Raw genomic sequence first — 24,521 nt, forward strand, 5'->3', positions numbered from 1 at the left:
ACTTTCTGTCTGTGAATTAGACTGTTAATCAGCGCCTCATAGAAGTGGAATCACACAGAATTTGTCTTTCTGTGTCTGGTTTCACTTAATGCAATGTTCTCAGGGCCACCTGCATCGATGCATGTGTCAAAATGTCCTGCCTTTTTGGGGTATAGTAATATTCCACTGTATCCATTTTCTTCATCCGATTCATCTGTTGGTGGAGACTTGAGTACCTTCTATTTCTTGGCTATTGTGAATCTGCTTTTTAAATTTTTTTTTTTCACTTGGTAACTCAAACCAAGTGACTAGCTCATTGTTCCTTGGCCTTGTAGCTGAACTAGCTAGGTCCTCCAAATGGGAGCGCGCTCAGGGAAGGGAGAGGTGCAGAGCGGAGTCGGACCAGGCCCAGACGTGGCTGCCATCGGGCTTCACTGTACACTGTGGGCCGGCCCGGAGGAATTAGCGCGCGGTCCCGGTCCCGAGATCCAAAGCCCTTCCCTGAAAACCGAGGCTGCCGCCTGCTCGCCAAGCTACAAAGGGCTGAAATGCGGAACGAGGAGCAGCCCGAGGTGCAGCGAGCCTGTTCTCACTGCTTCCACCTCGGCCTCTCCCAGCGTCCGGGCCCAACATTCCGCACCCAGCCTCGGGCTGCCATAAACAATCTCCGCTCCCAAAGACCTCGCTCCGCCCGCCGCCTGGAGGGCAGAGGGAACACGTCTCGGCTCAGACTCCTTTCCTTTTAAACACAGATGCCACCTGCCGGCGATTTACAGAAGTGTTCGTGGGGAATCAGCTCGCTCTCACTCTGCCCCTCCGGGGTCACAGAGTCCGTAGTTTTCGTGTTTCTAAACAGTGCCTAGTGGCGGTCCGCAGCCACGGCTGTTATCAAAGTCATGGTTGAATTATTTCAAAAACAATTTTCCAGCTTCACAACAGACATAAAGCATCAGATCGCACAGATGGGATGGGAGATCGATGTTGATAACAACGTGACAGAGTGCAGCTCTGGGAGGGTCCAGGCGAACCACTGCCGGGGAGACAGCGCAGAGCAGCTCCGCTGTGCTGCTGGCCAGCATCGCCAGGCTCCGACCCCGCTGGACAAGCTCCAATCTCCTCTCCCCTCCCTCTCCCTCTCCCTCTCCTCTGCTCTCCTCTGCTCTCCTCTGCTCTGGTCTCCTCCCCTCTCCTCCCCCTGCGCACCCCTCCCCTGAGCCTTGTGTCAAGCAGCTGGGAAGAAAGGCAGCAGGGCGGGCTCTGCTGGCCGCAGGCCCTGAGCTATGCTCTGAGCTGCCGTTTGGGACTTTCTCCAACCGCTACCCCCCAGGAAGTCTTGTCTGTGAGCACCGGAGTATTTTTGAATGAGGTAGGTGATTCTCCAAACCGAACGAGGCCGAAACACTGTAGCTTTCTTGGCATAATGTTTATTGAAAGTTCCATTTCAGAGTAGAGCATGTCTAGGAGAGCACTATTTACACCGGCTACGCAATACATCCAGAAATTTTATGAAATATTTCCAATACAATATAAATTACAGGTCACTATATACACAGGCACACACATCACATATAATCTTCAAATGTCTTTAAAAGTTCAAAACATGTCCTGGATATGCAAATGAACTAAAATGTATCTAAAATGTTTTGTTTTTTGTTTTTTTGGTACCGGGGACTGAACTCTCGTCCTTGCACTTGCGAGGCAAGGCAGCTGAACCACTGAGCTAAATCCCTGGCCCCTAGTGTCCAAAATGTTAAAGCCCCCTGATAAAGAACAAAGTTAAGACCCTGACAAAATGAGATGCCCGTCTCAATGATTTATTGCCAGTGGGTCCATTAGAACACAACTGAAGACTTAAACCTGGAGGACGCGCGGTACCTGGGCCTCGCGGTCCTGCGCGGCTTCAGCGCCCTCTGCGGGGAGCACCCGCGGGAGGGAGCGGCCCCTCCCCGCGTCCCCTCCCCGCGTCCCCTCCCCGCGTCCCTGTGGCCCAGGCCCAAGTCCTGCCGAAAATGCGGCCTTAAACGCGGCGCCGTCCCGGCTGCGGTTTCTCTCTGTCCAGCAGGTGGCAGCGGCGCACCGCCGTTCTCCGTTACCAGGGCCGGCGGGAAAGCCCGGCCCACCTCCGCCCAGGTTAGTGGAGGGCAAAGCTGGAAGTGAGAACAAAGAAGGGGGACGCTAACGAGATCCTAAGGCCAAACTAGTGCCAGCTGCTAACGAAAGAGGTGTAACCGTGAGAAACGTATCCGTGAAATCCTGTTGCGGACAAAGGATGCCCAGGAGGGGTGAAATCCAGACACCTCTGGGTTTCTTCTCCTTCAAGGCTCGAACCTCTAACCGAGGGCATTTTACTGAATTAGGCCAGGCTTATTTAAAAAGCAACTCGAGTGCCTCGAGGCTTTCCTTCTGAGTTCAATTAGATGTTAAGATGTATCCAGTGGCCAGTCGTGGTGACACGGGCCTGTAATCACAACACTTGAGAGGCTGAGGCAGGAGGGTCATTGTGAGTTTGAGGCCAGCCTGGGCTACAGAGCGAGACCCTGTCTGAAAAAAAAAAAAAGGTATCGAACAGCAAAAGCTAGTAACAGTAGTAACACTACTAACTGATCTAGGTAATGAGCTAGATCGGGACTGCGGCCCTCCAGCCTTTCCCAGCCCCCCACGCTGTGGCAGAGCCCGGTCAATGAGCACCAGTGCAGCCAAGCACAGGCTTGGAGCAGCGCAGAGTGAAGGCCTTTCCTGTGCTCTGTGCCAACCTACAGGACCTACAGGACGCTTCTGTGTGGCTCACAACGGGCAGGTCAGCACTCACCTTTTTAGGGTTTCTGCTTCAAAATTCCTACTTTAAATACACACTGCTCTAGTGCTTGAAATCTATCCTGACAGAATAAGCCAAAGCATCAAAGGAAGTAGGAAACATCCTTTGCCCAGTCTTCTGTTTTTGAGATGGGCTCTCACGCGTGGCCCAGGCTTGCCTCAAGCGCCTGGGCTCCGGCCCTCCCCCCTCAGCCTCTGGCAGCTGGGACACTTGCGCAGTGCTCAAGCCCACCCTCTGCGGTGAGACCGCCAGAGAACCAGCTGTGGGACTCAACCCAGCAGAGCAGTTTGCCAAAGCTGCGACAAAGGAGAAAGAAGGGCACATAAGGGTTCACCCGAAGACACTGCCCCTCCAGGGAGAATTCTGTAAGGCAGAACTGGCTCGGGAGGATGAAGACTACAGGGGAGCAGGGCAGCCATAGAAACGGCAAAGAGCCCGGGCATTCGGGGCTCGGCGAGGGAGCCCGAGGGACTGTGTCCCACCCGCTGCGCCTCGTGCCTCCGTCAGCTCCTGTCACAGCCTAAGAAGGAAACAGCAGCTTCACACCACCAGCCCCCACTAATTTACTCTACTTCTGCTTCTAATCTCCTGTGTGATGATGAAGTGAGTGGACTGCTTACAAACTCTGCATCTCTGCCACATTTCAAAATCCACTTTTAGTCATACAAAGAGAAAAGCAGGGCACAGAAAAACACAGAAGCGGCATAATTCCAGGCATATGCTAGCTCAATAAATAATGCTTCCGGCCTGTTGTAAACATGTTATTTCATTATACATTCATCAGGCTTGCTGGGTATGGGCCAAAAATCATTTAATGCACCAAGAAAACTTTATACAACCCTCTGCATTTATTAAAGTTAAAATAATACTGTATTTACTTTGTAAAATAAGGTTAAGAAATAAGATTTCATTACTAGAACACTGAACTAAAAATAAGTGTAGCACAATGTATACAGAGGATAATAAATATTTGTTGAATGGAATTGGAAGTATGGATGCTGAAACAATTTTTTAAAAAGCCTCGTATTAAAGATGTAGTACACGAACCAGTACACACTTTACAAATTCTTTCAGTACTTAAAAAAGTGAACCATTCTTTATTAATAAAATCATTGAGCTCCAGTTAGAAGAAGTTCCCCTCAACTTTTTAGTATTGAACCCTTTGGGGCCAAGATCACGGAAGAAGAAGCAAACATTTTACTAACCTTTCAGTCATAATAGTCAGATCCCTATAAACTAGAAAGATGTGCTCTCCTAAAAATTAATCCAATCACCATTTTTTGATTTGTGTTTGAGAGGAGCTACAGAAGCCATCTGGTCATGACGACAGTCAGCACATCCGAGTCTGGACTGAGCCACCAACCCCAGGCCAGAGACTCGGAGGCACCTGGCCAGTGCCTGTCACGCAGGCTGCCCCAAAGCTCTGCACAGTAAGGGTGGGACACGGCCACAGGGAGGATGCCGCACACGGACGGCTCATCAGCAACCAGGGGCAGTGGCCGGGCAGCTCACGTGCGCTCGGTTCTTCACAGTGGACCACTCGCCCGCAGGAGTCGCCGGAGACGCGAGGAGCCCAATCCTGACAATCGGGCCCCAAAGTCATAGTTTTCAATACTAAAATACTAAATACTAAAATACTAATACTAAAAACACAAAGCAAATCTAATTTTAGAGACAATACTTAAAGATGGTTCCATGACAACTGAAAGGCACAGAGAGGAAATAAACACTACTGGAAGTTCTATATAATTATCCTATGACAGAATGGTTATCAAGATTCAAACTTTTTGGAATTTTTAAAAATCAGAAATAAAATCTTGTACATTTTACCATTAAGAATTATAATAATGTCAATGTTTAATTCTACCACATTCTTACATAGGGCGCCTTTTAATTTATTCTTGTATTATTGATTTGCAGAAAAATGATGAAAAAGTCCATAAAGACTGAGAAAATGCAAACTTTTTTTTTGTTTTTTGAGACAGGATTTCACTATACCTCCGGCTGGCCTGAAATTCGAATTCTCCTGCCTCAGCCTCTCAAGTGCTGGGATTACGGGCTTGTACCACTATGCCCAGTGCAAACTCCTTAGGAAGGCAGACCAGCTAAGCAATCCTTTCGCCAGACTGCACTCTGGTGCGAACACAGCGTCAGACACGGTCTGCAGCTCATGTGCTCTGTGGTCACACAGTGAAGCCTCATGGTTTTCATTGTTCCAGGGAGCAACCAGCCTAAAGCTGGAGAACCTGGAGGCTCCTGCACTCCAGACTCGCCTTTTCTGAGGGTCACAGCTCAAAAGCGCCTCCTACTGCAAAGAAGGAACCAGCAGTGAACTGTGGCTTCTTACAGTGCAGTTGCTTGGCAAGGAGAAAGTGGACAGGGAGAAACGGGGGTCTTGGGGGGCTGGAAACCACAGGCTTGCTGAGTCCGGGCGAGCTAGCCTGTCTGGGTCAGAGGGGCAGCCCCTGGGCCCGAGACGCCGGCCACATCCACGCCCTCCGGTGCCAGGGCCCAGGGTCTGGCTGTCCGACCTCAGTGAAGCTTGTGGTGCACTGGGTACAGCAGGCTCATGTGCTCCGCCCCTTTGAAGGGCAGCTTCGCGCTGGAGTAGTAGCGCACCACTTCCGGGACACTGTCGAACACTGCGCTGGTCTGATCCAGTGTGTATCTGTTGTCTTTGGTCTGTGCCACTATGATGTGGACACAGCCTTGACTCGTCCTGGAGGAGGAGATGTGTGTGTGAGAGTGAGCACAGGCCCTCCTGGGACACACCCAGCGGGCTCCCGCTGGCCAGCAGCTCCACAGAGGGACACACCAGCCCGCACGCTGCCACCTTTAACTGCTTCTCCTAGTGACACGTGAGTCATCAGGCACAGGACCCAAAGGAGCAAACCCAGTCTGTCTGGCCCGACCTGCAACCCTGGCCCAAATTGGGCCCTAGCCTGAGGCTAAGGTGCAGCTTGAGCTCAGCCCCTCACCACTGCTCGGAGGACAGGTGAGAGTTCCCGTGTTTTCCAGAAGGAACCCATCTGCAGTACGAACTGCCTGTGCCGCGTGGAAGGGTCCCTGGCTGTATTAAGGACAGCCGGCTGCAGGCCCACAGATCTCAGCTCCAGCTGACCCGGCCAGAGCCCGCTATTTCTGGCCCGTGTACCCGGCCTGGCCCGCAGCGCCCGCTGTCCCTCCAGGACCATTGTTTCAGCACAGGGGCTCAGCTTCCTCAGGAAGGAAATGCCGCTCCGGCTCTTGACAATGATCCTGCAGTTGGCCCTGGACGCACAGGGGGACAAGGTCCACCATGGCCTCCGCTGCCCGCGGGCGAAGCCTTCTCTGTGCTCAGGAGGATGGAGGAGGGCAGGTGGGCAAGTGGCGCCTCCACCCTCAGCACCAGACGGGGCGGAAGCCGGCTGGCAGCTGACAAACAAGGGATGCAATCTAAGAAGCTCCCGCGCACTGGGGCGTAAAGGAAGGCAACTGAACCACCCGTGAGAATTGTTCTTTTCGTCGGGAATTCTTTCTTTCCCAAGAGGCTCTCCTGCAGACCAGGCCCCGTCAGACTCTGTGCTAATGAGAGGGAGGCCCTGGTTGTTGGGGCAGGTCTGAGACCCTTCACCAGCGTAAGCAGAGTGCTTCGCTCTGTTGTCCAAGCACAGCACCTTATTTTCTGGACATACTCTGTGAGCCACCTTCAAATCACATCTATTAAATTTAATTAATTAATTAATTTTGGTTTTTTGAGACAGGGTTTGGCCATGTAGCCCAGGCTGGCCTCAAACTCATGGCGGTCCTGCCTCAGCCTCCCAAGCGCTGGGATTCCCATCCTGACTCCTGTTTTAACCGGTCGTCTGCCCATGGCCTCCCAGGAAGGCAGAGCAGTCAACCCCTGTGCCCGAGGAGGTGGAAGGCCGACACACTTACTTGAGAGCAATGGAGTACCTGCTGTTCCCTGACTCGCTACTCCGAACCAGGTACCCAGCTTCTCTGCAGGGCTGCAGCCGACTCTCCGCCTCGGCCCGGGAAATGGCGCCATGGTACCAGCTGCAAGATGGTGGGGAAGCAACGTGAGCGTGGAGATGAACCGACCCCCCCCATCTGGGAGCTCGGAGCTGCTTCCCTGGCAGGAGGCTGAGCAGGGCCTGGGCCAGCCCGCCCTCGTGGGTGCCAAGTCTGTTCTCGAGACCCAGGGTGCCCACTGGGCGGGGCACTCACGGCTGCCTGTCCAGGGCCAGGCCAGGGTCCGAGGGGGCTGGCCTCAGGGTCTTCGGGGTCCAGCTCTTCTGCCGGGGGTGCTGCCTCCCAGCCTCCTCCCTGGCCGGAAGTCGCTCTGCTCCTTCGAGCTGGGCTGCAAGGAGGATGCGTTTACCATGGGTCAAGCTCCTCCAGCTCCCAGCCGCTGCCCCTTAGGGTGTCCCAGGACTTTCAGAGCACGGCAGGAACCGCTGCAACAGGATTTGGTCACAAACAGGAGCATTTGGCAAAGTTTTGGTTTCGGCTGCAAACTCTGCCTCGGATGCCGAACGAAAAGCTTGGAAGGAAGGGACCAAGGCCTCGAATGTGGAGCCAGGAAGGGGCGGGGCCTCCACAGCCAGGCAAGTGTCTTCCCCTGCTGGGCCTGAACCGGGCACCTCTGCACCAAGCTACACCCCAGCCCCTTTATTCTTCCTTCTGAGACAGGGTCCCAGCTGCCCAGCTGGCCTGGGACTTACGACCCTCCCTCCTGAGACTCCCAGGTCGGCAGCATTACAGGTGACTGGCACTGTGCCCTGCTTCAGAATGGACCTCCAAAAGAACTCTTAGCTTTAGTACTTTAACTTTATCATTGTTTTTTGTTTTGTTTTGTTTTTGAGACAGAGCCTTGCTGTGTGGCTCAGGCCAGCCCTGAACCCACAGTGACCTTCCTGCCTCACCACGCCTGCCTTAGCTTTAGGATTTGTAGAATAAAGACTAACTATAGTCATGTCTAATGATCCCCTGCAAGAGTGTGTATCACTCTATGAAACAAGCGAACAGCTTTCCTGTGGAACACTGAAGTGGCTGGGCGCCGTGGCGCAGGCCTGTGATCCAGCGTCTGGGAGGCTGAGGTGGCTTGAGTTCAAGGCCAGCCTGGAACACATGGTGAGACCTTGTCTCAAAAAACAAAAGCCAGCCAACCAGCCAACAAACGAAGAAACAGAAAAAAGAAAAAAAGAACTAACAAACTGAAAAATCAACTCAAAACAAAAGAAGCCAGTGCACGGAGCCGCAAGGGCGCTGACTCAGAGCCAGGCAGGCCGGGGCCGGCTGGCAGAGGGGGTGGAGCCCCACGTACGCCGGGTCCAGTGTCCTCTACTGCCCCTGCACACCTGCAGTTACTGGCAGGGGGAAAAGATGTCCCTGAAATTTCACACCAAGGACAAAAGAACTTAGGCAGTCGGCCAAGTGGAAACTGTTCTGGGAGGAGCCGGGATGGTCATCTTCAATATGTGCCGGCAACCTAACGACCAACTTTCCCCTGAGCCCCCTGCAACTGGGGCCTGGCGGGGCCCAAGCTGTAGTCCCAGCCACTTGGGCTGAGCTGGGAGGTCAGCCTGGTGAGACCTTGTGTCAAAACGATAAAAACAAATCACACTTGCGGAGCTGATTCCTTTAGGAGGAGTCTTTATGGTTTTGGGGTCTTTTTATGTAGTGTAAGCTGTTCTTGAATTCGCTGCGATCCCCCTGCCTCAGCCTCCGAGTGCCGGGATCACAGGCGTGCGCAGCCAGGCCCGGCTGAGGCAGATCAGTGCTTTCGGACTGCGTGCGCGGCAGTGAGTGCGTGATGGATGTGCTGACCCCGTCCTGACTGCGCTGCTCGCGCACGCGGGGCCGGGATCACGTGCCCGGCAGTGCTCTGAGAGGTGCCCACCTGACAGCGCGCGCACGAGCTGCTGCTCCTTCCACTCCCAGGGCTGCTCGTACTCGGCCACGGGCCTCGCGTCGCCCTCGGGCAGCCGGCCTTCGGGGCTGGGCTCGTAAGGCAGGTCGTAGAGGTGCGGGGCCTTCTCCAGCAGGTCCCGGGAGCCCCGCCGCGCGCCGGCCCCGTTCTCCCCGGGCTCGCTGGGCCCCTCCAGCAGCTGCGGGGCCTTCACCAGGGGGTCCTTGGAGCCACGGCGCCTGATATCTGGAAAAACAACTTCAGGTCGTGTGGACGCCCCGGCCACGATGACCGCTGACCGGGGGCTGGCGGGACTCGGAGGCTCCCCAGGGCCACCAGCTTCGGGCTAGGAGCCCCAGCAGGCGCCGACCCCTCCCACGCTGCCGGACAGGGCCGCACCTCGCGGGCGCAGGGACCTGCATCCCCGCTGTCCCCGTGTCTGCTCCAGGCAACCTCATCCTTGGGCCACATCACCTTAGCAAACCCATGTGGAAGGACGGCGACGGAAACCGGCTGCATGTCTGTGACGCGAAAGCACCGCTCCACACACAAGGGAAGCGCCGTGCGAGTCGGGCCACAACCGCAGGGCAGACCCAGGCAGCAGCCGTGCCGGAACCGATCACCGCCCCACAGACGGCGCCGGTAGCCCGGCCAGGCCGCGGTGGGCGCCGCTCTGCCACCGCGACGGCTCTGAGGTGCTTCTCCCAGCCAGAGAGAGGAGACTGCCGCACACCGGGGGGCCAAGCCTGGGGTGCCAGCAGGAAGCTGGTGCGAGAAGCCACACTGCCCCTGCTCCCGGGTGGGTCCCAAGGGGGCCGTGGGGAGCACGCGGCTTTGACGGAGAAGGCGGTTTCCGGGAGGACAAGCGATGAAGAGGAGGCCGGAGCAGAAGGGGCTTTATTTCCACACAGGGGACAGAAGACCGAAGAGCAGGGGGTGGTGGGGGAGCAGCCGGAAAACCAGGTGAGCCAGGTGCAAGTGAAGGCGTCAGAAGGGCGAGGGAAAAGCCCGGACTGGCCGGCGCAGTGGTGCACACCCGCAATCCCAGCACCCAGCAGGCCGAGGCAGGAAGATCTCCTCAAGGCTGCCTGGGCTACATAGTGAGTTCAAAGAAAGCCTGAACTACACAGTGAGACCCCGTCTCAACAAAAACCAAAACAAAACAAATGCAAAAAAGAAAAGAAAAATGTTTGAATTATTCTATGTGCAATGCAGCAATCTATACGGTTTTTTGGTGTGCTTTTGTAGAACTGAGGATTGAACCCCGCCCAGGGCCTTTGCACTGAGCTGCATGCTTGGCCTTTCAAACATTTTTTATTTTGAGGCAGAGCCTAGCTAAGCTGCTGAAGTGTCCAGGGCCCAGCCTGGGCCCCAACTCTTGGTCCTCAGCCTCAGCCTGTTAGAGCGCTAGGGTTACAGGTGTGCATATGAGGCCCGGCCCTTTGCAGGGCTTTTAACTGAGAATAATACCCTTGCCTGTCCCTTCACCGGCAGGCACCCCAGTCGAAGGGAGGAGTGAGCCAGAGAGGCACGGCTGGGTCTGAGGCACAGCCATGCGCCTCGCCGCCTCGGTGGGCGGGAGCCAGGGTCCCACAGACCTGTCCGTCTTCGTCCTCCCAGCCGCGGGCTGCCCAGAGGCCCCACACACCGCTGTCCCGCACCGGCCGGGCCTCCACGTTCGCCACGGGAGGCTGAACTGTGTGCACGGGACCGGGCGGTCGGTGGGCAGGCATCATGGAGGCTGCACATCACGCTGCCCAACGCCGTACGAGTGAGAGCGACCGCAAGAGGAGCACGGGACCGAAAGGATCAGAGGGCCCAACGTGGAGGCCGCCCTGCACCCAGGAGGCGCCAGCTGCCAGTGAAATGCAACGGGCTGTGCAGTCCCTCCTCCGTGCCCAAGCTCGGCTCGCCAAGGTGCGGCTCACAGGCGCGGTCGGCGCCGCTGACGCAGCTATGCTGTGCAGACCCTCTATGAAGACGGGGCCCACCTGGAGTGTGCCCAGTGCCCGTGTCGCAGGCCGAGTGTACAAGCCAGGCTTGACCTGGCCAGGCAGGAGGAGCGCAAGTGGGGGCAGCAGGAAGAACTGGGCTGCAGGCGCCTGGACAGGACTCAGCCCCATAGCTCAGAGCAGTGCAGCGAGGCTCCCTGGAGAAGAGGTGACACTCGGTACCATTTCTCTCTCTCTTTTCTGTTTTTGTTGGGTTTTTGGAGACAGGGTCTCACTATGCAGTTCAGGCTGGTCTTGAACTCACTAGCCCAGGCTGGCCTCCAACTCGTGGAGATCCTCCTGCCTCAGCCTCCCGAGTGCTAGGGTTACAGGTATGTGCCACCACACCCAGCTCATTATCATTTCTGTACCAAGCAAGGGACAACAAATGGCCAAAGAGTTACTGTATAAAGGGCAGCAGGTACGGTGACCTACACATGTAGCCCTAGCACTCGCCCAGGCCGGAGGATCTCCATGAGCTGGAGGCCAGCCCAGGCTACGTACTTCTCTATCATCTCAAGAAACCTCGAGGACCGCGTCCACACTTCCTGACCCCACAGCCCCACTCACCTCCTCCTGCTGCGGGGCTGATCTCTCCCGGCCCAGCCTGTCCCCGGGACACTGCCTGCACCACCTCTTCCTCAGCCCAGTGTGATGCCCTAGGCCCCACCCTGGGCAGGCCAGAGCTGCGCCTCGTGTCTCAGCCTCCTGACTTTCAGTCCCACAGCTTTTTACCTTCCCTGCCTGTTCCAGACAGAGCTATGGAAAACAAGAAACAAAAGCCACCTTTGTTCCTGGTTCACTGAAGATAAGGCTGGCACCTTTAAAAAGAACATTTCTCAAGAACCAAGAAAAAGGAAGCAGAAAACCCAAAGGAAGTCAAAGGATGAATTCAGCATTTTCCAGTTTCTAGTCAGAGTTCATTTACCCTCACTTCAGGCTGTGGCACAGGCTGCTGAAAGTCTTCCCCAAGGTCCTGGCTTCAGTTCTGCACAAGCTGAACTAAAGGAGAAGCAGTCGATTCTAACGTAAAATATAAGGAGTCCAAGGGCCTGTAATCCCAGCACTCGGAGTCTGAGGCGGGGGATCCCAAGCTCAAGTCCACCCTGGGCAGTTTAAGGACACTGTAGGGCCCTGTCTGAAGGTAAATAAAAGGGCTGAGGCTGAAACTCAGCGGGAGGGGCCTGGGCTCATCACCAATACTGCATTAAAGCAAAAACAAAGCTGCAGAAGCGCTGCTTGTGAGGAGGCTTCAGCGAGTCCGCATCCCAGCAGGCAGGCTCTCCTCTGCCCCGACTCCCCCTCTGCAGCCCGTGGCCCCTGAGGTCTGGGGGAGTCCCGAAGCTGTGGACGGGCCGCGTTTACCTGGGGACGCTTGGACACCCCCGGAGCCGCCCTCCCAGCCCCCACCAGCACCTGGCCGCCCCCACCCGAGGCGCCACAGAAACAGAAACAATCGCAGGGCGCGGTGGCCCTTCCTGCAGGGGAGCAGCCCCTGATGCGGAGCAGGCTCCGGGAGGAAACGGTCCTGAGAGAGAGGAAGCGGGAGGAAGCTACACCCTGGCCGTGACAGAGGCACGCACAGTGAGAGACAAACATGCGCCGCCCCCGCCCGCCCGCCGGGCAGTGAGGACCCGCTGGGCCGCAGGCCCTCCCCCAGCTCTCCCTACGGGGCCTAAGGGCGCCACTTGCTTCTCTTCTAAAGCCACGAGGAGGACTTTCTCTCACTGAATTCACTGCCACTAGTCCAGCAGTGTCCAGGGTTATCTGAAAATGGGATTCTATCTGAAGCATCTAAGTAACAACCATATTTGCTGGGCAGGCAGCTATTAGGCAGCTCACGGAAGCCACGTCACACACTGACAGAGCAGTGAGCCCATTTCTCAGGTGAGTAGGCCGAGGCCACAGTCCTGGCACCATCAGTGGTGAAGCATTCATTACAGGCTCCAGGGCCCAAGCTTTATCCACACTCAAAAGAGCTCATGTAAAATGTTACAGAGTGTGGCAGCACTCAGGAGGCTGAGGCAGGAGGATCACCACAAGTTCAAGGCCAGCCTGGGCTACATAGTGAAGACATAAACCCTGTCTCAAAAAACCAAGTTGGGACCTGGGATTTAGCTCAGTGGCACAGCGCCTGCCTCACAAGCACAAGGTCCTGAGTTCGATCCCTAGTAGAGAAAAAAACAAAACAAAACCACCAAGAAAATGAAGTTAAATACAGTCTAAACAATGCATCTTCCCGTCACCCCCTCATGTTTCCACACAGGAGTCTGGAATCAGAAATAGGGCTGTTAGCTCTTCTATCAGTGTCAAGCTTCTGATCTGAAATGACTTTCACACTTCCTCGTCAAATGAATCTAACTACCTGAACAAAAGCAGGTATAATTCAGAACCCCTGGAGTGTAACAAGGAAAGCAGAGGTAAATGCCACAGTCCAGGCTGGAGCTGCAGTCAAAGGGTGAGCAGGTGTGAGGCCCAGGCTTCCCCGCACCACACACAACAAAAACCCCAACAAAACCATTTGGAGGCAAAAATTTTAAAAAATGTTTTTTTGGTACTGGAGATCGAACTCAGGACCTTGCGCTTGCGAGGCCCCCAGCCCCCAAAATATAATTTGTAAACACAATCTTTGACTGGAACTTGACAGCCAGGCCTAGGGTTCCGGTGGTTTCTTCCTTTCTGAGTCGAGGCCCCTGAGCCAGTGGAGAAGCTGCTTGGAGGGAGAGAGGCCTTGGGCGAGGTGGCCCCCGGAAGCCAGGGTGGGGCCTGTGGCAAGACGAGCTTCGCCATCACTCTGCCCAAGCCTCTGGCCGGCAGCTGTCCCAGACAGAGCTGCAGGAGCCACGCGCTAATTGATGGCCCTGGGGACTTCCAAAGACCCATCCAATGTGCTTTCAATTCTGCAGCTAAAATCCACAATGCTCAGTTATTTCTGCAAATTACTGAGCTAAAATATTCCTGCTAATTTAGCAGAAAACAAAAGGTTTGGGGTAATATCACCTGTATGCACAGTCACAGACAACTCCATGGATCGAGTGCAGGGAGAATTTATGCATAAATTCCCTTTCTTTCTGGTGACGCTAGGGATGGAGACCAGGGCTCACACATGCACTTGGACGCTCCAGCACTCTACGCTTTAGTTCCAGCCCGGGTTCTCACTGCGGCGAGTTAAGAGCAAAGCTGGGGGGACTCCAGGGACCCCAGTCGCAGCAAATTGGCCACGGGAAGCTCAGCTCCCAGTGTCTGTTCCTGCTCCCCGACAAAGCTGGTGCTTCTCCTCCGCCTGCTGGCTCCTCGGGCTTTCCAGTGACTTCTTTGCTGCCCTCCTGTGGGGCAGGGTCTTGCCCAAGCCTCCACCTGCGTCCTCCCTGCAGCTCCCCAGTGCAGGGTCACAGCTGTGCGCCGCCAGCCGGGCTTCCTGGCTTTCCTTCTCCTGTTTCACCCAGGGTTGTGCTGTCGGAGGGTGCAGTCCCAGAGGCCTGGCTGTCTGTCCGTCTGTCTGGCATGGGCCACTACACGGTGCACGGGACGGCACACGACGGCACACACGCTGCACACCAAGGCGCTGTTAGCACCAGGCATGCTCTGCTCTCTCGCCGGTGGGCTGTTGACACAGACTCCCCACCCGCCTGGCCACATGAAGCCACACCCTGCAGAAAGGCCGGACCCCTGAACCCTGACATTCTCCTTCAGGAATATGAGAAACTTCTGTGGCTGGTAGAGTGCACAACTAGTATGTGTGAAGCCTGGGTTTTATCCTTAGCGGGGGGGGGGGGGGGGGGGGGGGGGGGGAGAGGGGAGGGAGAGGAGAGGGAGGGAAAGGGGGAAGAAAAAACATGGGAAATTTCTGAACTTGAATTTGACAAGCAAGCATATACAGAGCAAAATGTTTTTTAAAAAAAGTATAAGATTTAGCTGGGCAGTGTGGTGCATGCCTGTAATCCCAGCCCTCTGGGAGGCTGAGGCAGGAAGATCACAAAATCCGAGTCCCACCTGGGCAACCGAGCAAGATTCTGTCTCAAAATAAAAAAATAAAAAGCACCAGGGATGTAGCTCGGTGCAAAGGGCCTGGGTTTAATTCCCAGACTACCCCTTCCCATTGCAAAAGATTTAATAAAAAAACCCAGCAGCATATCTTTTATTTCCAGTTTCCAATAAACTCACTTCCTGTTATTCTGTCTAGCTGTGTAACCAAGGGGCAGACTAAGGGGCGTCTCCTCTGCATGGACTGAGGAGACACTTTGTGATATACATTTAAATAAGACTCACTGATAGAATTTTTAAGCTAAAAGTACTGCATACTTAGATTACTAATTTAGAAGTTAGTAATTTAGATTTAAATAAATTTGATTTACCAATAGATTGTTAATTTTGTATTCCTAAATAAATTTATTCACGTAAACTGTTTAAAACAGCCCCAAATTTAATAAACACTCATTATGAAACACTAGCTATCATATTTACTTCATGTTGGAGACCTTTTACTTTTATTTTTTCAATTTTTGGGGGGGGCGGGTACCAGAGATCGAACTTGCGCTTGCGTATTTTTTCCATTTTGACTTTCTTTTTTTTTTCTGGTTTTTTGAGACAGGTTCTCACTATGTAGTTAAGACTGGTCTTGGACTCACCATGGAGTCCAGGCTGCCCTTGAACTTGCAGCAATCCTCCTGCCTCAGCCTCTTGAGCGATGGGATTACAGGCATGGGACACCACACCTGGAAAATTTTGACTTTTATTAAATGAAATGCTTTTTGATATTTTGCAACTCATTTCAGCAGCTGCTATTTGTGGGGGCGGGCACTGGGGATCAAATTCAGGACCTTCCACTTGCAAGGCAGGCAGGGGAACCACTCAGCTAAATCCCTGGCCCGAAAATTTTGACTTTTGACTATAACATTCTTAATGAGTCTAAGCCAAAAGATGCCCTAGTTATGGGTCAAGTTTACAGTTCTTTTTTTATTTGTCAGACATAGAGAGATTAAACCCAGTGCTATTGCTCTGGGCTACACCTCCAACCCATTTTTGTTTTTAAATTTTTACTTATTTTTATGTGTGTGTGTGTGTGCGCATTCCGCCCCTGGTTGTAGTCACACTGGTTGAGACAGGGTCTCACTGTATAGTTCAGGCTGGCCTTGAACTATGTAGCCCAGGCTGGACTCGAACTCATGGTGATCCTCTTGCCTCAGCCTCCCAAGTGCTGGAGATTGCAGTGTGTGTTACCATGCCTGGGATTATTGTTTATTTTGAGACAGAGTTTCATTAAATCACTAAGCTGCCCAAGGCTGTACCCAACCTTGGGAGTCTCCTGCCTCAGCTTCCCAGAGTGCTAGGATGACAGGGGCATTCCACCACACACAGCTAAATTCATTCAGTGCTTTTACATGCATTGTTTCAAGTGTGTCTCAGGGACAAGGAGGTGAGGGGCAGACCGCTAAATCTGGGGTGGGAAATGTAGGTTCCAAGTCCTGTTGTGTCTCTTTAAAGTCTGTGAGCGCAGCCAGGTCCCTGTGCTCTCGCTCTCTTGCCGTTAGAAGGAGTACATAAGGCAGCCCCTCATCTACAGAGCTCCTGTAGGGCTACTTGAAATGCAAAAATCTACATTCAGTTTGTACAGCACAGAGTTTTCCTGATTGCTGGTGTGGCTCCTCAAATAAACAGCCTGTGTGACACAGACAACCCATTTGTACGGTTATACAGAAGGATAAAAACCAAAGGGTGAGATGGGCATGAGGCGAACGCGTGTAACAGTGGGTGACAGGAAGTAAGGCCTGTGAACCCAGCACTGAGAGGCAGAGGCAGGAGAGTCACCATGAGTTTGAGGCCAGCCTGGGCTGCACAGCAAGACCCACCTCAGAAACAAACAGACAAACAAAAAATGCAAATTAAAACAACAACCAAAAGAACCAAAGGACAAAGAACCAGTGAATCAATTAAACATTAATAATTCTTCCTTTTTTTTAAAGAAATTTTTTCCCTTCATTGTAAAAGCAAACCCTTACCCTATTCCTTTCAAGGTTCTGACATTTAAAAAAATTCTGACTAAGTTCATTTTCACTTCCTTTCATTCACAGATTTCATGAGGGGTCACAGCCAGTGACCTGAGGGGTCACTGCCTGGCCGGTACCCATCGGAAGGCAGCGCCTTATCTCTGGAAGCAGAGGCAGGAAGCTGAGCTTCGCTTTCCTGTCGTTTGTTGGCTTGGGTGGGGGCTGGGCGGGCCAGCCAGGGTGCTGTGCTGCTCCGTCCTCCCCGTGCCCAAGGCCTGGGACCAGCTGCTCCTTCCCCAGACACAGAGCCCCTCCACGAGGCTCCCAGGCAGAAACTGCATTTTCATTGTGGATCAAAGGAAAACTGGGTGAAACACTGAATCCACCTTAACATCCCCAAATCCACCTAAACAATTCCTTTACATTATTGTTATTTTGTGTGTGTGTGTGCACATGTGGTACCAGGGATCAAACTCAGGACCTTTGCGCTTCCCAGGCAGGTGTGGTTCCACTGAGCTACATCCTCGGCCCCTCCTTTGTATTATTTTGACTAAGTATCATTTACACCAACTTCAGAGAACTAGGAGAAAAGGAAAAGTTTGGCACCAAAAGTCACAGAAGGATTTGCCCAAACGGGATTTTTCTGACCTGAAAAGATACCAGATTACTCAAACTTGGTTTTAGGCCATTTGCCCTGAGTGCTGGCTCGTGACAGTAACTGTTAATTATTCTGCAGTAATAAACAATTCGCTCCAGCGTTGCAGAACTGGAGAAAATCTACAATAGAGGATCACGTCAAGTCTGCAACAGTCCCACTGTGGGTGTCGAAGCTTTTGGATGTGGCCAAGAAATGCATGTAAATGACCTTAAAACTGAAGACCCGTTCTGAGCAGATCTGACTGCTGGGTGTCATCTCCCACAGCATCAGAAAATCTTTAGAAACTCCTGCAAATGCTGAAACTCTAGAGGTCCCTACACCAGAATGGAAGCCACTGTCTCTGTGCTTCGGCAGGATCCCGCCCAGTGGCTCCACCCCTCTTCGCACCCGGCCTCCCTCGGCAGAGCACTGGCCTAGACACAGCTGGCACCAACCTGTGATCATCTGCTGTGCATCGTAGGGCTCCATGTAGCCGTCATTCTCACCGACTCTCTCCGCATCCCTCTGCCCCTTCGTCCGCTTGGCATCATAAGGGTCAGCGTAGTCTTCTAGGATGATGACCTGCCAGGGAGCAAAAGCAGACGGCACTGCCCATGCCTGTCATCCCCAGAGCCACACAGGCCTGCAGGCCTGAGAGCTAATGTTGTAGTGGCTCCAGGCAGCTCTCTATCCAACCGTGTGTCACTTGGAAGCACTTTTTTCTGTAGTATCACTGATTTGCAACAATTCATTTAAGCTCTTCTACACAGCCTCTGTTTTTTTCCACTTTCTCTCCTCCAGCAATAAACATCTGTGGGCTGGGCGGGGAAGAACCCGCTAAGCTCCATGGAACAACCAAACCTGCTCCACCTCGCACACTGCCAGGCTCAAGCCCCCATCAATGGCAGCGGGGCGAGTCCCGCACCACGCCCAGCGCTGCTAAGCACTGGGGGAGCTGAGCGAACCCAGGCCTGCCTCCTGTCCCCAAGGGGCTCCTAACAGCTGCAAAGACACAAGCCTCACACAGGAGCGCAGGTTAGCACGGAACAGAGCTGCCCCAGTTCCAGGTTTGGTGTTTCACAGCCAAACTGACCCTCTTGGGCTGTTTGCTTTGGACAGTGCTGGGGATAGAACCCAGGGCTATGCACTGAGCCACATCTTCAGATTTTAAAACGATTTTTTTTGAAATAGGGTCTCAGCAAGTCACTAAGTTGCCTGGACTGGGCTTGAACTTGGGACCCTCCTGACTCAGTCTCCCAGAGTGCTGGGATGACAGCCAGGTGCCACCACACCCAGCTCACACAGTTCTGGTGACATCTGTGTCTGAGAACTCCTACCTTTCCAAAGAATATACCAGTGCTGCCCTGCAGCAGCTGGGTGATAACACCAAGGACAGATCCCTTCCCAGGGAGGCAGCTCGGGGACCTGCTGCACAGTGTGATAGTGCTCTCTCAGAGAAAGTTCACGGAAATGTACCTTCTGGAGCTGGCAGGAAGACCCCGACCGCAAGGAAAGGGAGGAGGAGGGTGCAGACCGTACAAGAGCCCTCGGCCCGGAGGTGGCCTAGCAGAGTGCAGTCACTACAGGTGGGGCTCCTGACCACGAGGGACCTACTGAGAGGACAGCGTGAGCCCCACCCTCCTTCAGCCTCGCACAGCCTCGAGGCACAGAGCAAACACGGCTGGTGAGCGGCCTCGGCCGACTGACCGCCAGGCCCACCTCGGGGTTGCATGCGTGCTGGCTCCTCGCCGGGGACAGGGCACAGGGCACAGGGCACAGGGCAGGGCCGGGATGGGCTGCGTGGAGGTGCACACAGGCGCCACAGAGGCCAGGCCACTGCCCGTCCAGGTGGGCATCGCGCCTGCAGCGTGGCCAGGAGAGAAAATGAAAGTTCCCTCGGCACGAAGCGAGCCCTGGGCTGCTCCACCTCTCCCGGTTCACAAGGAAGAAACCTGGGGCCCACGAGCAGGCTCATCCCCTTGAGGACGGCCGGGGGAGGCCTCCCGAATCCGCTCCTTTTCCCGCCTTCCACGCTGGGAGGCGCAAGCCCCTGAGCCACAGGCGGGAGGCACCTTCTCTCCCGGCTGGGCACCTCCGCGTCCCTCAGCCCGGCCTGGTGTCCCGGGAGGAGGTGGCAGCCCCTTCCCGCCGACCAGCCCAGGCCGGGCCCACGGGTCGCCCGGCGCAGCGTTCGCGAGGCGACGCCGTCGCGCCCCTCTGGGCGGCTCCCAAAGCTCGGCCGACCCGCGCAGCCCACAGGCAGGTCCTGGATTTTCGGCGCCCGGGGTGGGGCGGCGGGGCCCTTACCGTGTCCCGCGGCCTCGGCACCTGGCCCTTGTCCGGCTCGGGGCCCGGCGAGGACGGGGACGAGGCCGCGGAGCCGCCCGGGCCGTCCAGCTTGATGAGCCGGCCCGTGTAGGTGCCGCAGCCCGAGCCCCGCGCCGCGCCCCGGCCCGGCTCCTCGGCGGCGCCCCGCGGATTCCCGCGGCCCTGCAAGCCGGGGCGGGGAACGGCGGCGCGGGCGCCCTCCGCCGCGCTCTTGCGGCCCTTGCCGGCGGCGGGCCCCGCCTCGGCCGCCTCGGGGCCCCTGCGGAGCGCCCGCGGCAGCTCCTTGAACCACCTGGCGGCCATAGGCGCACCCGGCCCCGACCCGCGCGGCGCCAGGCGGCGGGGCCACTGCATCCCCGCCCGGCAGGGCCGCGCGGACACGCGGGACGGGCTGCGGAGAGGCTCGGGCACGCGGGGCGCGGCCCAGAGTCCCGGCGCCGGCGGACGGACACCGACGGACACCGACGGACACCGACGGACACCGACGGACAGCACCGCCCCGCCCCGCCCCGCCCCTCACAAACCCCTCCCCTCGCAAGTCCCGCCCAGCACCTCGCAAGTCCCGCCTTCGCCTTCGAGGCAAAGCCGGGCGCGCCGTCGAGGCCCGGCCGCCCTCGGGGCGTCGCGCGTGGGGAGCCGAGGCCCAGGCCGAGAACCTTCCTTGGAGATGCGGCGGCTTCAAAAAAACAAAAAACAAAACTTGATTGAGGTATCAACACACCCCGTAGAACTAAGCTGTTTTTCTTTTTGTACTGGGGATTGAACTCGGGATCTGGTGCTTATAAGACAAGCATCAGAACCACTGAGCTAAATCCCCTGCCCAAGTTAAGTTGTTTTAAGTGCCTACTTAAAGAGATTTTAATGCATTCAGTATCCTTACAACGAGCTCTGCAATCTAATTTTGGAGCCTTTCCATCACCCTGGAGAGGAACATTGCTTCCCTTAAACTCCTCAGGCCCCTCTCTCCCCAGCCCTAGGCAGTTACTGATCCACGCTTTGTCCCTACCATTCTATTTTTAAAGTTTCATGGTTTTGGAGTCAACAGTCTGTGGTCTTTTGTGTCTGGCTTCTTTCCCTAAGAGTCCTTTTGAGATTCATCTTCGTTGTAGCAGGTATCAGCACCCCATTCCTTTTATATTGCCCAGTGATATTCCATTGCATAGCTAGACCACATTGATTTACCCGCTCCCTGGGTGACGGGTGTTTGGGTCATTCCTACTTTGACTGTTGTAAATGATGCTGCTGTGAATATTTGTGAGTAAGGCCTTGTGTTGGTAGGTTTGACTTTCTCTTGGTAATTACTCAGGAGCGGATTTGCCGGGCCACGTGGGTGACTTATCGTCACCTTTCTGAGGAACTGTCAAGCTGCTCTCCAAAGTGGCCGGTCCAGTCTCCACCTCAGCAGCCCTGTGAGGGGCCCCTGGCTCCTCATCTGGGACACTCGTTTCAGTCTGATTTGTGGCTGGCATCCCTCCCAGGGGGTATGAAGTGATGGCTTTGATTTGAACTTCCCTAGTGGCTAAAGATGCATCTTTTTGTGTACCTTTTGGCCTTTGTATACCTTTGCCCTCCTTCGAGTTGGTTTGTCTTCTCTTTTACTGAGCTGTAAGAGTTCTTCATGTATTCTAACATCTTTTTTTTTGGTACCGGGGATCAAACTCAGGACCTTGGGCTTTCGAGGCAGGTGGTGGAACCACTGAGCTAGATCCCCGGCTCACTCTTACATCTTTTTAAGAACACAAATGAGAATTGGAGGTGGTGGTGCACACCTATAATCCCGGCACTCTGGGAAGCTGAGGCAGGTAGACTGCAAGTTTGAGCCCAGTCTGGGCAATTTAACAATTTAATGAGACCCTGTCTCAAAGTGGAAAAAAAAAAAATTAAAAGCACTGGGATGTAGGCTGGGTGTGGTGGTGTTGCATGCCTGTAATCCCAGCACTCAGGAGGCTGAGGCAGGAGGATCACTGTGAATTCATGGCCAGCCTGGGCTACAATAGCAAGACCTTGTCTCCAAAAAAACAAAAAAAAAAGCTCTGGGCTGTAGCTCAGTGAGAAGGTCCTGGGTCCGATTCCCAGTAGTGCAAACCAAATCAAACACAAACCAAACCAAACCAAACCCAAACGAAACAAAATACAAACACTTCTCCAGACCGAGCAATAGAGCCGAAGCTCGGAGTCACATGGTCTGGATCTAAAAGCCTTGCACTTTCGAGGCAGGCAGCAGAGCCACTGAGCTAAATCCCCCGCCCAAGCTACCTCTCTTTTTGATGATCGCCATCTAGTGGACGTAAAGTATCACATGTGGCTCTGATTTGCATTTCCTTAAAATTAATGAGCATCTTTTTATGTGCTCCTTGGCTATTTGTATATCTTTGGGAAGATGTCTACTCAAATACTTTGTCAATTTTTAATTGGTTTGACTTCATATTATCAAGTTGTAAGAGAGTTCTTCATAGATTCTCAATACAAGTCTCTTGTCAGATATATGGTTTGCCATTCAGTTCAGTTGTATTTTTCTTTATAGTGTCCTTTGACACGCACCCAAATTCTGCTCCCACAACTAAAACCTTCAGACTAGAAGGACAGTGTTCCAATTACAACCACATATTTTGTCTATTGTAATTTGAGAATACTTTCTCTTGTCCTTTCTGAGCCTTGTTTACATTAATTTCCATGGAAACCTTTACCCCAATGGATCGCCAATGAAAGTCAGTGCCTGGGACTGGTCAGCGCCTTGTCAGTTGCATCGGCATTGGTTGTCCTGGTGTCTGCTTTCTCTCTCCTGGCTCTGTCTTTTAGTGTACTCACTTCTCAGGCCTTTGTGGCAGACTGGACAGGTGGGTACTGGATCCTAACTGCAGGGGTCTCCAGGAGCTTTCTATTTTTAAAAAAATCTGTTTAAAAGTTTCCAAAGACACAAGAACAAGAAAGAGGAGGTCCCACAGGTCAAAGATAGAAAAATTTGAGCATCAAAAATGCCGAGTACATTTGATTAAAACTCACCAGTGATTTTCAAAGTCAGGTATGGTGGCACACATCTGTCATCCCAGCATTTAGGAAGCTGAGGCAGGAAGATCACTGTGAGTCTGAGGCCAGTCTGGGCTACATAGTGAGACTCTGTCTCAAAAAAACAAAACAAAACAACAACAAAAATCTGCTGGGCAGTTTTCCGATGGAGGGAACAGGTTGTCAGCATCTGAACTTGCTGATCAGCTTTAGCACTACTGAAACAGACTGTCAGATCTAAGCACCTGATAGCAATGCCACCCCACCCCAAACAAAACAAAACAGAACGAAAAAAATTATTCAAATTTTAAAACTCCTATATGTAATTGAGCTTTACAGTTAATCTTTCTTTCTCTCTCTCTTTCTTTCTCTGCTTTTTTTTCCTTTCAGAAATAGAGATTGAACCCAGAGCCTCTATACTAAGCTATGTTCAGAGCCCTTTTTTATTTTGAGACAGGGTCTTGATAAGTTGCCTAGAGTGGACTCAAACTTGCAATCCTTCTGCTTCAGTCTCCCAGAGAGCTGAGATTACAGGCGTGCACCACCATGCCTGGCCTCTATGGCTAATTTCTAATCTAAAAGAAATATAGAAAGTAGAAAGTCAAGTTAGGGCTGTCATAAAAAAGTGACACTTTTTTTTTGCTGGCAAAGTTTTACATTTACTAAGGATTGGGTGGGCAGGGAGGGGCCCCTCTGCCTAGTGAGTTGGGCCAAGTAAAAATAGGAAAAGGGGGAAAAAATGCACCCTACAGCACAGGGTGGGCTTCCCTGAGAGGCGGGACAGCCGGGCATGGGTGATGCTCTGTCTTGGACGGCTGGCCTGGTTTTCATGCAAGTCAAAGCCCAGGAAAGTGCAAGTGGGAGATGGGGAGATTCAGGGAGACCCGCAAGAGGCTGAGGAGAAGGGACGCTGCTGCTGCTGGTCAGGGACTTGTTCTGACCCTGGCGGGGCCAGGCTGCCTGCTGCCACGTCCCTGAGGTGGTGGAGTGTGCCTGCCAGCTGTGCAGGGCTATGGCTCTTGTGGCACGGTGGTCCCTCTCTCTCTCTCTCTCCCTCCCTCCCTGCAGATCCAGAGTTGGGCCTTGGCCTGCATCCACCTTCGCTGTGCTTGGGATGCTGTGTAGCTCAGGTGCAAGCTGGATGCCTGGTGTGAAGGGCGCAAGGGTGAGTCCGTGACAAAGGACCGTCCACCATGGCAGGAGGGGTCTGGGGAGAGGGAGGGCAGGCGGCCGCTGGCACCCATCAGGACGGTGACGCAGGAGCGGGGCCACAGTGCAGAGGCCCAGCGGGGCAGGGCCCCAGGCGGCGGAGCACCCACTTGGCAGCTTCTCTGGTCAGCGAAGCAGACCGGGCCTTCACAGAGCAGGGGCGCCTGCAGCCTCGGGGGAGCTGGTGACAGGCACGGGCAGCAGCACAGGCACCGGGGACAGCAGGACGCCTGGGGCAGGAGACGCCGGGCCAGGTCGGCCACGGGGTGGCAGCAGGGACAGTGGCTGGAGGACAGTGACTGTGCCCTGCGACAGAGTCTGAGGTGTCAGGCGGGGGCCGCGGCTCCTCCCGTTCTGTGTTCATCGCGTGCTCGTCTGTGTCATTCACCGGTTTCTAAAGCACAGCCCCCCCCCCCCCAGCTCTAGTTGGAGTTTTGGCTCCTGTTTGATCACTGTGCGAATCTACCCAGTCTACACCAAGGACGGGCCCACGCTCACTTGTGCCATTGCAATTATTGGTGTTAGGCCATTTTTATCTGCAAAAAAATGTGAATTTCACATGGCCAAGCAAATTCTTTCCTCAGGTTCCCTCCAACAGTCTTGGTGAGGCTGTCACCCAGGGAGTGTGTGGGGCATCGGGGCCACGGCCCACAGCTTGGCAGGAGGCAAGCGACGC

The 24,521-nt window shown here is 54.2% G+C and overlaps 1 protein-coding gene across 1 annotated transcript; it reads right to left on the reverse strand.

The window, feature by feature from the left end:
• Positions 1 to 1,387: 1,387 nt before the first annotated feature.
• Positions 1,388 to 20,106, reverse strand: She (Src homology 2 domain containing E). The gene is made up of 6 exons (XM_004871467.4): positions 19,610 to 20,106; positions 17,758 to 17,884; positions 8,679 to 8,933; positions 7,004 to 7,136; positions 6,713 to 6,832; positions 1,388 to 5,513 (listed from the first exon to the last, which is right to left on the reverse strand). Exons 1-6 carry the CDS (start codon positions 19,982 to 19,984, stop codon positions 5,327 to 5,329), a joined length of 1,197 nt encoding a protein of 398 aa, XP_004871524.2. The 5' UTR covers positions 19,985 to 20,106; the 3' UTR covers positions 1,388 to 5,326.
• Between the last annotated feature and the right edge of the window lie 4,415 nt (positions 20,107 to 24,521).

Source organism: Heterocephalus glaber, unplaced genomic scaffold, assembly GCF_053883595.1.
Source record: "Heterocephalus glaber isolate CG9 unplaced genomic scaffold, H.glaber_assembly_v1.0 deba00001795, whole genome shotgun sequence".
NCBI lineage: Eukaryota > Metazoa > Chordata > Mammalia > Rodentia > Bathyergidae > Heterocephalus > Heterocephalus glaber.

Excerpts from the sequence above, each read along its gene's own strand:
- She (XM_004871467.4), bottom strand. The coding sequence starts at position 19,984 with ATGCAGTGGCCCCGCCGCCTGGCGCCGCGCGGGTCGGGGCCGGGTGCG. Across the intron at positions 17,885-19,609 it reads TGCCGAGGCCGCGGGACACG|GTCATCATCCTAGAAGACTA; the intron begins GTAAGGGCCCCG and ends GCTCCCTGGCAG. Across the intron at positions 7,137-8,678 it reads GCTCGTGCGCGCGCTGTCAG|CCCAGCTCGAAGGAGCAGAG; the intron begins GTGGGCACCTCT and ends TCCTCCTTGCAG.